At 37.1% G+C, this 13123-nt stretch overlaps 1 protein-coding gene across 4 annotated transcripts in view; it reads left to right on the top strand.

Moving 5' to 3' along the window:
• Positions 1-8237, top strand: part of EDAR (ectodysplasin A receptor) — a 117945-nt gene extending 109708 nt beyond the window's left edge. For all 4 annotated transcript variants that reach the window (XM_075200271.1, XM_075200272.1, XM_075200273.1 and 1 more), the window contains 2 exons: positions 523-583; positions 1519-8237. In XM_075200271.1, coding sequence (XP_075056372.1) covers positions 523-583; positions 1519-1853 — 396 coding nt within the window. In that variant the 3' untranslated portion in view covers positions 1854-8237. The remainder of the gene's footprint in view (positions 1-522; positions 584-1518) is intronic.
• Positions 8238-13123: the final 4886 nt, after the last annotated feature.

Here is a 13123-nt window from a genome sequence, read left to right as displayed (position 1 = left end):
CAATTGTTTACTTTTTCCGCCGCTGAAAAAGTATTACCGTTATTACGGTAATCTAAGCCGGATTTCATCTCGCAGCTCCCTGAGCCGCGAGCTGAAATCCAGCGTGAAAAGTACCGTAGTATCGTAACGGTATTTACGCACACTATTACCGTAATGATGGTAATAGTGCACGGGGCGCGTTACTTTAGGCTGTAGCGCCAACAATTAAATATGCCCCTATCTGTCTATAGAACATTCTACCAGTATCCTTCAAGATCATTTAGATGGTCTTTTGCACACTTGGGATTTATTTCCTTTTTGTATCCTACATTCCATATTTTGTCTAGTGTATGACGGTCTTGTGAACACTGACATTAAACAATATAAGAGAGGCCTTCAGATAAATAGCTGTTGTTGTCACACATTGTTTTTAAACTTAGTAACATTTCACTATCCCGTGTTTGTTGGTGAAAAATAAATATACTTAAAATTATGACTTTTGCTATAAATCTATATTCACTGCAATATTTTCTTTCCTCTCAGATTCACAGTCGTAGAAAAAAGATTTTAGATCTTTATGCCAATGTATGCAGTGTTGCAGAAGGTGCGTATACTGAACTGTTATATTACTTCACAACAGCCACATTGTAAAAGTCATTGAAAAAAGATTCACCTGTTCACTACCAGCTATTCCATGTTTTGTTTACTGCTGATCATGATTAAGGCATAAACCTAGACTCCAACATTATTATTTTTGGATATCAATATTATATCAGATTTGTGAGGTGCATTTGTAGTGTCCAGTGTTGCCTGAATCTACCTACTTTTCAGAGATATTGGAAATCACTTATGAAGAGCATCTGATATGCTATACAAAATACCTTGGTTTTTGTACTGTTGGGCCTAGATGGTCTGCCTAGCGCAAATCAGGTGACACGTCTATTATCTGTAGGACCGGCAGAAAAATCTTTCGGTGTAGAACTGTGGAAAAGTAACACCGATTTCAATTGAATAAAGCTTTCCTCCTAAAGTACTGCTCGGTTTAGCCTCATTTAAATAAATCATAAGAGTGCTATAATACCGACCCTGTCCACAAACCTCACCCCTTTTTTACATGCTAAAAACAGACCACTGTTGAGGGATAAGGGACTTGTCTCATAGACCATATTACATTATTGAAAGGCAGCTGCTATCTGGCTAGGCTGCAAGTCCATTCAACCCTTGTGGTGCATTTCTCAGTCCTGAGCTATCGTCTGATTGCAATGTGTCCGTTTCAGCAACTAAAATGCATATCCCTACTTAATACATTTGCTAAAATGTAATACAAATTAAAGTTTTCTTTACAAATAGCATAAAGACCGCTGAATTCATTGGAAAGCCATAATATTTAATTGCAAATATAGAATAAAAACTGTTTTTCTATCTTTGATTTTATTACAGTGAAGCATACCAATCACTTCTAATGTAAATCCAATCAAGGTAAATTACACTATTCATAGACTTTCTACAATTATAATGAATGTTTTTGTTGTCTTTCAGGGCTAAGCCCTACAGAGTTGCCATTTGATTGTCTAGAAAAGACCAGCAGGATGCTCAGTTCTACCTATAATACAGAAAAGGCAATAGTGAAAACGTGGCGCCACCTTGCCGAGAGCTTTGGCCTAAAGAGAGATGAAATTGGAGGAATGACAGATGGACTTCAGCTTTTTGATCGGATCAGTACTGCTGGGTACAGCATCCCAGATCTTCTCACCAAACTGGTACAGATTGAGAGACTGGATGCCGTGGAGTCTCTTTGTGCAGACATTGTGGAGTGGGCACAAGCTTCTCCAACAATTACACCACCTACAGCGCCTAATAGTGAAAGTTTATGAACTAAAGTTTGACTTATACCGTTATGTTGGAATAGAGGGGGATGTAACTTCCCGATTAGATGAGCCATCATGTTTAGTCTTGGCTAGGCACTGCAAGAGGTCAAGAAAGCATTATTAAGGCACAATATGTAGCGTCAAGAAGGAAAGCATAAAGAAAATACAAAACAGACTTGTCTGATGGAGTGTACAAAACCCTTGATGATAAAGACTAATGAATACCATTATTTAATACTTTTCTTTAAATGGAACCTGTGACTGGAAGGATTATTTCCTTTCAACATTTTAGTGATTAACTAAGAACTTTTCTTGCTTAAACAATTCACTTGTGTATAGACTGATTTATTCAGCTGGAGTAACAGCTAAGTGTTGTTTATTCCCGTCTAAGAAATAATAATTATTTTTATGGTAGTTTTTCTGAGGTTTCAGAATCCGTAAAAAAATATGTTAAGTGGATCATACAAGATTCCTCAAGTGGCTGATTTAAGCTATAGTTCAGAATCATTTCATGCTGCATGATTAACTCCACGGGGTCACGTTTGTGTCATTAAGCCACTATCCTGCTCATTTTAAAAACTCTGTTAGGAACAATACATTTCCTTCCAGCTGGTTTAGATTTCTACAGATGTGAAAGGCTTGAGATCTTGATTGTCATTTAAACCATGAACACTAGTGCGGCCAAAGATGTTAATAGCTCAGGGCTGCAATCACTCTGTAGAAAACCAGTTGGACACCGGTGTTAAAGTGTAAATAACCCGATAATCTGATACTTAGGGGCTGATTAAGAGTTAAGAGCAATTTAAGCTACTGGGTGCAAGCACTTGGAGAAAACATTTAGTATTGCAGAGGTAATATGTAAAACATACAGGCTGATTTAAAGTTGTGTAGGGGGCAAGGTCTAGCCCAGCTCTAGAATGCGGGGTAAAAATAGAGTTGGCCAGTATGTGTGAGCAGAATGCAAGAGAAAAGAACCCCCTTGTATATGGTTTGATCGGCAGCAAATTCTGAAAGTGCATAAAATTTGTACCCATCTCTAAATTAGGCATTTCCTTTTCAGTCAGCATAACTATGAATACATATCATGGTGTAAATGTATCAAACTGAGAGTTTTCCGGCGAGTTTAAAAAGTGGAGATATTACCTATAGCAACCAATCAGATTCTAGCTATCATTTTGTAGAATGTACTAAATAACCGATAGCTAGAATCTGATTGGTTTTTCAAACCCGCCGGAAAACTCTCAGCTTGATACATTTACACCCATATGTACGTATCTGCAGGGTTAAGTAAAGTGGCGATCCATTTAATGTGGCCTATTGCAATAATAATAATATGGTGAAATGTGAATCCAATTTTTAAATTGTTTTTCACATACAATGACACTGAAGGGAATGCATTGTTGTAAATCATGAAGTGTTATTTTTAGTCATTTCTGTGATTGATTTGAATTTCTTGAGAGTAACTGCCATTAATGATATTTAAAGTGCTCTGAATGAAAATTGGAACATTAGTGATTGTATTACGGGACACTTGCAACGTGATCCTTTTCACCAAGACTGCTCCTGCCCTTGCTGCTTATTTTCCGATGACACTAACTTCAGCTGGATGGAATCATTGCTTTTAAGGGTGCAGCATTTTGTCACCTAGTTAGTGGCACCATAAAGACAATAGAAAATGTGGTTCATCCGTCACATGAGAATGCTGCATTTGTTCTAGGTGGGGAAAATGCAGTTTTCAGAATCACTCGTCTATCATTGCCCTAATAGTACAGACTCATTCCAGTTTCAGATGTGCTTTTTAACAGTAGTAAAAAAGCATTTCAAACACAAACACATTAGATTTGCATTTAATCTGTGTTTGTACTTACGTTTTATATGCTTTCCAATGTGTTGAAATGCAACAAGTATCGGTCCGAAAAATGCTAAAACAAAGCAGATAAAAACTCTAATGGGTATGGTGACATTAGGAACAATGATTGCTAGAGTCAGATCTATTTACATGAATTAAATTTTTATTTACATGAAAATGCATCTAAAAATGGTCACTGTGTTATATACCCAAAGGGTGTTTACCTACTAATGTTTTTAAATATGTTTTACATGCATTTTAATGTATGCAAGATGCATGTAAATTGGTCTGACATTAGAAACCATTATTTCTAGGTACCAGCTGCACTGCAATATAAATGCCCTATAAGAAACAAAAAGACAGTTGTTGTCAGTGCTTATCCTTAGCACTGCATACCTGTGTGTATCTAGCAAAATGCATGAGGTATTAGTTCAGATTTTGATCAAAACATATAAGCCTGCATCCCACTGTCTTTGTGGTTACTGCATGTAAACTCCCACTGCATGAGCTTCCTAGCTCACATGGAACTCTACATTCTTAGCAAAAAAAAACTAAATGCTAGTAAAAAACGCATAGCAAACATTTGCATTCATATGCGTTTTTATGAGCAATTTTACAGAACACTGTGTGTATGTGGCTTTAACACATTGTTTTGTAAGGAAAATTGAGCAGTCCATTGTATATGGATTTAAAGTGTTGTTTTAGATGGAGCAGATCATTGTATGCTGGATGAAATGGGTCATGATAGATGGTGCTTTCAAGTCAGCACAGTTGTCTTCCTCAGGAAATAAAAAACATTTGTTCCTATTTGTTGGTTGAGAAGGTCTCATTATATCATGTAAAGCTCATAAAAACTGTGCATGAATCATTTTTCAACGGTTGTGTATGACTATGTGCTTTTCAGTGAGGGTTATGCAAGTTAACCTGGCGCTATTTAACAAATATATAATTTAAAATTACCTGGAACCTTACTAGAAGGTGTTGCCCATAGGGATAAAAGACACATATTTCCAATTCGCACAGATGTAATAAAAAATAAAACTGGCCTGGTACAAATGAGCCCATTTTACTGTTGCTTGAAACCAGCTCAAATTACACAATGCTTCATTATCAAACAATAGTGCTTGGATTGTAAATTGCAAATACAAATGATGTTAATGGCTCGTTCAGTCATTTTATTTGATGGATATTTGCTGAGTACATTAGATCATTCAAATGGCCTTTAGGAAATATAAGCAGACTCAGAAGAGGTATATTTTGTTAGACAGAAGGAGGCTAAGAAGGTAATCAGATATGCCCAGTCAGTAGGTAAACGGGGCAAAACTTTTTTAGGTATATAAGTAAAAGGAGAAAAACAAAAGGAGGAATAATAAGACTAAAGACAGAGAGTGAACGTCTTGTTGAGGGAGACAAGGTAATAGCAGATCATCCTAATAATTATTTTTTATCAGTGTTCACTACAGAAAGAGAGGGGAAGCGTCGTAGTTAAGTTGCAAGTATATTCGTAAAAATGAGGTAGATACAAGTACATTTACAGAGGCGAAGGTCGTAAGAGATCTCAAAGCTGAAAGTGGATAAATCAATAGGGCAAGATGGGATACATCCACGGATACTAAAAGAGCTTAAAGGGTTTCGGGTAACACCATTAGCAGAATTATTCAACCAGCCACTAACTACAGGAGTAATTCCAGAGGGCTGGAAAAGAGCAAATGTTATCCCACTGTACAAAAGTGGAAGCAAGGAAGAGGCGAGCAACTACAGACCAGTGAGCCTGTCATCAGTAGTAGGGAAATTGATGGAAACACTCTTAAAAGAAAGAGTTGTAGAATATCTCAAATCCAGTAACTTACAGGATCCCAAACAGCATGAATTTGCTGGGGGGAGATCATGTCAAACAAATCTTATTGACTTTTTTGACTGGGTGACTAAAGTAATAGATCAAGGGGAGGGGGTGTAGATGTAGCTTATCTAGACTTTAGAAAGGCATTTAACACTGTCCCACATCGCAGACTGTTAAATAAATTTGAAAGCTTGGGATTGGATTCAAAGATGGTTGAATGGATGAGATCTTGGTTGCAGGAAAGAAAACAGAGTTGTAGTAAATGGATGCATTCACAGAAGGGAAAGGTTACCAGTTGAGTACCTCAGGGATCCATACTTGGACCAGTGCTTTTTAATATCTTTACTGGTGATAATGCAAATGGTACTGGAAGGAAAGTATGCGTTTTTGCAAATAACACAAAGATATGCAACAGGTTAGACATACATGGAGAGGTAAAACAAATGATTGATGATTTGGGATAGACAAGAGGAATGGTCAAGAGTATAGCAACTACAATTTAATGCCAAAAATGCAAAATCATGCACTTGGGTCTCAAAAACCTAGAGGTTAAATATATTATGAATGGTACTATAATGGAAACTACTGGAGGCCATATCTCCAGAAGGATATAAATACATTAGAGACTATATAAAGAAGGACAACTAAAATGGTGCATGGCCTACATCACAAAATTTACCAGGAAAGACTCAAAGATCTTAATATATATAGTTTGGAGCAGAAAAGGGAAAGGGGGACATGATAGAGACTTTCAAATATATTAATAAGGTACAGGAGAGAAACATTCTTCAATGGAAGAGAAATATTAGAACAGAACGACATGAAATGGAGGGAAGTAGGTTCAGAGGAAATTAGAGGAAAAACTACTTCACAGAAAGGGTAGTGGATAAGTGGAATAGTCTCCCATCAGAGGTGGTAGAGGCTAATACAATAGAGCAATTTAAACATGCTTGTGATAGACATAAGGATATCATTACAAAGAATAAAGGATCAAATAGGGTTTGAATATACCATAGGTTAAAAAATGGGCAGACTAGATGGGCCAAGTGGTTCTTATGCCATCAAATTCTGTCTCTGCATTAATACGATTTAGACAATTGCACTATTATGTTAGAACTTCATATCTGAGCTCTATTACCAGATATTACATACTCTTCCACCATGAACCATTTCACTTATCTACCATTTCCATTAGCCTATAATAGCTAAAGGTAACCATCAAAGTCATGATAAATAAAACATTCGTTACTTCTACAGTTTTGAACCCCCACAGTGTTGTTCTGCAGCGTTTAAACATTATGGATCCTTTCCCAAGGACCATCTTCTGCATTTCTGTTTTTTATACAAACCTGTGTCAATGGGCCATGCATGCAAACATAGGGATGAATGTGCACATGTGTCCATGGATGTAACATGTAAGTTCACATGTACAGGTATAACAACAGTGGCATCTGCAGATTGTAGTAAAATAATAGGCATACCCAAAATAAATGAAAACATACACAATTATGTATTGATAATAGAACCCCTTCTCCAATTCCTTCCTTAGCAGTATCTGTAACACATGCTATACTTACCATGTATACCATATAATATGTACACCATAAAATATACACCTTGACTACACTGCAATTAGTACTAAGGCAGCATGCTTATCGTAAAAGGTAACATTTATAAAACAGCCCTAATGCACTTAAGTATTATGTGATGACCATGTCACCCCTTCGTATCAGCACATTCTAGTTATAATGATAGTTCTATATTCAGCATTATCTGAACATGTATGAAGTGCTTTATCCCTGAAAATGCATTTAGCTCAATTTGCTTTCTGTATTTTTTATATACTTTACCAAATTTACATTTTTTTTATGCCTTTAGCATTTTATTCACTTTATTTCAGTTGTTCTGTTACATATTCTTGGCAGATGAGTGGACATGTGGCAGCTTAATGGTATATTTGGTATTTCTTAATATCCCAAATACAATTGGGCTGTGCTTCTCATTAGGAGAGATGCTCAAATTACTTCAATCGGTTCAAAATTCCATTGAGCATGGCCGATTCAAGGGCTTTAAAATGATTTACAGTACGATCATGATTTTTGGGGCAACTCCATATAGGTTTGATACTCCTGACCGACTTCATGGTTCGCAGGTCAAGTTCACAGCTAGCAGTTAAAACGAAGGACTTTAAAATAAATGTCACAAGTTCATTATCTTTAAAGCCAATTTGATGAACCAGTTTAAGAGCTACTTAGAAACAAATTTGAGTATCTCTAATCAACAGATTTTGGTGCATGCAGAAACAAACTCTGGGATTGGATATTTTACATGCATATGTGTAATTAAAAAACCATGCAGTAGGTGGAGTCACAGTGACTTGTATGTCCACCTGTATAATAGCAGGTGAATATGTCAATTCACACAGATGGACTCCCAGCTATTAGGTATTGCTGTTAATAGGATGAGGATGAATTGTGATGACCAACTGGTGTGCTGTCTAAAATATTTCCAAATAAATCCATGTTACAAAAGACCTGTCAAATCTTTATCAAATGTATGAACCTTAAAAGCAGTGAAACAACAAGTTTTTGCATGAGTTCAATGGCATTGAGTTGAATACTTATGTTTTAATTCTGTATATATAAATTATTATATTGTATAAATCTGCTTCAAATTGTTATTAAAAATGTACCAAAAATAAGTTTTACGATGTCAGTTGATTTAACAGAGCAAAAATAAATGCAACTAATGTTATCATATGGGTTTATGAATGTTCATGTGTGCTAAATTTATGCATTACTGACCATTGCTTTCCCATTGATCTATCATAAATATTATAAATATTGAAGATGGATATATCACAGTTTTCTATAACAATGATAACATGAATTTAGCATATGGCAAAATGGCTGGTATCAACACAGTAATAAAGACCCCACTCTTAGTATACAATAGCTATGAGTCCATGGTCTGAGTCATCGAAATGAGTTAGCAGCAAGTAGTATTCAATACTACTATGAGTTTACAGCATAACAATAATGAATTACACTAAATATCCTCTTGCACATGGATGGTGAAAAGAAATTGTGGTCGGAAGATTAACATGTCTCTCTCTTGAAGTGGATGATGCGGGGAATAATGAATATACGTAGGTGAAGATGAGAGGAGGAGCAGTCCCAGTTATGTTAAGCAGTTTAAGGTCAGGCCTCTAGTTCAGGTGGGCCCGCTATAATGGTGCTCAGCCCTGTGTATGGTGCCCCGTGTGCTGTGCACTGCAGAATTATAAGAGTTACTCACACTTACTGTGAACATGAACCAATTCTGGATACCAGGTGGGCCCTTCAAATTTGAAGTAGAGTTCAAAGGCCTGTTGGGCTCCAATGGCTCTCCTCAATGGGCCAAAGAGTAGAAGTAGTAGCAAAGGCAGGCACCTGGATACCATGGAATAACTGTAAGAGATCAGGACTCCCAGGGGCAATTGGAATATATCTAAACCCCCACTTGACACATTGACTGGATCTGGGCTCCCTCTGGACAGCTGGACCAGATCTTGACTACCTTTGGACACCTGGACCGGATCTGAACAGCATTTTCCTCTCAGGCAGGTTTCTCCCTGATAGTGGCAGCTTGCACTGTGACACAGTTTTCCCTCTCAAACTGGCAGTTCTCACACTTATACTGGCAGCACCTTCTGTTATAGCGGCAGCTTCCTCTGATAGATTGGGATTTCTCCCAATGACACTGGCACTATTTTCTGTTAGACTGATAGCTATCTCTAGTATACTGGCATCGCTCATTATGACACTGGCAGCTCCTTTAATAGCATATAATAATTGTGGTGCTTGCTCTTACTGCTTCCCCACCAACTCTGCACTTCTCTGCAGTCTTTCCTTCCTCCAAACTCAGTGCTCACTGGCAGACTCAGTTGCTTTAACGATGCTGCCTATCCTTCCCCGATGGCTCTCACAGTGCAGACTGTGGTACCATTGGTGGATGTGACACCTTTCTCAACTGCACTAACACACTTCTCCTTTGGCTCCAAACGCTCTCATTTTATTAGGGGTTTGATGTGATTTCCACTCTGGCTGCTCAGGCAAGCTGAGAGATGTATCTCCAAATGCTTGAAGAAGCCTTGCACTGCCTTCAGCCATCGGCTCTTCTCTCTCCTCTCCCAGGGCCCGGCGTCCCTGTGCATGTGCATTTTTCTAGGGAGACAATAACATTTAAGAGATTATTTGGGTCTGCCTGGGCCTCATTCACTGTCTCTGTGTCAGCTAAGTATCAAGTAGCGCTATCTAAATTACTAGGCAATATTAATTACATGGAGGGGTCAAAATCCCACTTTTTACCAAGATGATGCATTATTATTTCACAAAACTTGGGTGACAGTCCCAAATTCAACAGTATAATGCGGTCTTATATATAAGGTAGTCTTTACTGGTATTGGTATGCAAGTATGAGTGTATGTCAGTGCCCGTTATGTGAATTAGCTATGTTAACTGTGTTGAAGTTCAAAAATGAAAAATAAACCAAACAACAAAAACGTAATACTAAAAAAAAAGAGACAAGGAGAGCCAAAGTTTTTTCTTTTTTAATTTGTAGATGTATTTTATTTTAAAGTAATTTATTTGGCAGAGAACAAAACAGAGTTTCCCTTTCAGTCTTAATAGTGAATCTTTTTTGACATAAAGAATGTTTTAAAATTATACCAGATGTGTTCTCATTATCTATAGACCCAGGAAGTTCCCTATTTTTAATATAAGCGGCATTTCAGCAAAGAAGATAATGAAAGTAGGATATTATGCATACATCTGCTACATTTAAGTAATATATTAAGTATTTTTTTTTATATATAGCATTGGAATTTGTTTCTTTGTGATGTTTTGCTGTGGTTTCCTTTCATTTTAATGTTCAATCAGCTCATCTCATGAATACAACCACAGTGAGCCCAAATGAAACACTGGCAGCAGTATGAGGTTTAGACTCATTGAGTCATGAACACATACAGGGAGTTAGAAGATTCACAGGTACCATCAGGCAAGCAAAGGTTAATGCAACATCAATCCTGTTTTGATTTTTACAACAGAAAAAGGTTGTATGAAGAGACAAAAGGGGTTGCATTCTATTATGCTTGTTAGTCAGGGTTAGAAAACTAGAACAGCTTTCTTTTTCTTTTATAATTATTGTTATTGTATCACCTTATTTTATTGCAGGAAAGGGAATACCTGCTTCAAGTGTTATTTGCGCTTTGGATTGATCATTTTTCTGAGGTGAAGAGACAAGCTCTTCCATGTGTCAGATACCTGGCTGGTAGTTACCAAGGGACCAATTTAGTGCTCTTAGCACCCTATTCTCAAATCCAAGCTCCCTATAAACCAAGCAAAAAACTATTGCAGTGCTGAGTAGACGCTATCCATAATGCAACAAAAACTTGTCCTTCCCTTAAAATAAAGTCAGACACAAAGGGTACTTTATTGTTTTATGTGAATTTGTATTGAAGTGTATTATTTGATGTATTTAATGAGGCTAATGCGATACATAGGGTGTGTATGGCTTTTGTGTTTCAGGAATAATAACGCCTATTACCAGCTGGTAACTAAGAATAAGTGAGCCTTGAAGTACTGGTTCAAGGTCATAATTGTTTTCCCAGTTCTGACACTGCTGGCGGCTCACTCAGGGTATGCAAGTGAACGTCTGTTATTATTTAAACTGCACATATAAAATACAGAGAAAGATATCCCTATGATTGGTGACTACTGATGTCACAATGGCACCAGATTTCTTTCACTATGTCCATACTCATCCTTGTCAGAGAGTGACGAACATAAACATATGTTTGACAGCTTTTCATACATTGTTTGAGCAATACCTACTGCTTCCCTTTATTTCCTTCATCTCATTTACCTGTCATTTTACCTGTCACTGATTAATACAGGGCTGTATTAATCAGTGGGCAAAAGCAGCAGTTGCCAAGAGCACTGTATGATCAACCCATGTCCAAGTCAACATTCCCCTATAAACCTAGAATAAAAGTCCCAACATGCCCTAGCATGTAATTCCAAAACCACTGGTCGCTTACCCTTATATGGTAAACAAAAAAAAATACCAGCACAAGTCTTAATCTAATTTTCTTAATCCTAACTATTACACTGCCCTAAAATGCCCACATATGTACTCTGCTGAAAGAGGTTGGCGTAAAGATTTGTTGGAAAAATGTCACAGAAAGCTAGATCAGAAAGAATTATAGAAAAGAAGAAGGGTGAAAAACAATGGAGTCCCTAATTCGCCTTCATTACTGAGTTTAATGATGTAATGAACATGTAAATAAATAAACACAATCATTAAAAGCATTGGAATGTCATTTTGAAGGATCAAGTTAACATACCAATCCTTCCCATAAGGCCACAGGTGACAGTAGGAGGGTGCGGGAGGGTGGTTTTTTTTGTTAAAGAAGATGTCCCCAAATGAGATTTAGTTTTAAATGAAACTGTCCCCTAGAGGTCTAAATTTTGAGATTGACTTAGCTACCTTTTTATAGTAACCCCCTCGGTGTCTCATTTATCATGATTTATATTTACAAAAGGATATGACTTCTTTTAATATTTTATTCATTTTATTCATTTGTATAAGGCTTTTTAGCTACTGAAACTTCTGGTTCCATCTAAAATGTAAGTTGTTGTTATAATAATTAACAACTTTATATAAAGTTTTTAATTTGCTTAAAGTAATATGGCCTCTTAGGTGGTAAGCAGAAAAAAGCTCACATGTAAAAAACCCACAGGAAAATTGCTCGCGGATAAAACCCCACTGACATAAATGCCCACAACAAAAATGCTCACATGGAGAATTGCTCACACAGAAAAATACCCACATGGAAAATATCCTATTGCAGGCTAGTCCTCTGATAACTCCATGACTGAATGATCTGCGAACCCTATATCCTCACACAGGGCTCCATCCTAGTGCAAACAATGAAGTTTTCAAGAAGCCAGAAAAACAACTACGCTATGATTTATTTGGGATTTGAATATCTTGCTTTTCGCACTATTAATGGCGTGGTGACTCGGAGATGCAGACAAAATCGCTTTATGAAGTGCCATTCCATTATAAAAACAAAAGATGGCAACATAGTTCAAGAACCAACAGAACATTGCCATGACACTTGTTCTCAAAAAGCAGCAGCAAACGTTGCCAGAAGCAAAATGAGGCAAGACATGAGAGCAGCAAATGCCACTCCTGCATGTGATGGGACATGTGTTCTCAGGGTTAAATAATAATATATTGGCCCATATGCCCAGACAATCTTCTGTCGCAAGAAGTCTTCTCTCTCACAGAACACACAGTAATTTGCCCATTTCAAAAACCATGAATTTTGACATTCCTGAACACTATAGTAAATTGATTCTTCATGATTCAGGTGTGGATAATCAGACAGAATTCTAGTTTTAGGTGATAGAGATCTTATGCTGGAATTGAACAAAGATACCATATATAGAGATGGTACTTTGATAAAGTGCCAAATATGTTTTAACAATTGTACACGTGACTGTCACGAGCCGCGGCGGTACTCACAGCCACCACGGCTCG

Source organism: Mixophyes fleayi, chromosome 2, assembly GCF_038048845.1.
Source record: "Mixophyes fleayi isolate aMixFle1 chromosome 2, aMixFle1.hap1, whole genome shotgun sequence".
NCBI classification, from domain to species: domain Eukaryota; kingdom Metazoa; phylum Chordata; class Amphibia; order Anura; family Limnodynastidae; genus Mixophyes; species Mixophyes fleayi.
Note: the sequence above shows the minus strand (reverse complement) of the source record. Positions and strands in the feature narration are given on the sequence as shown.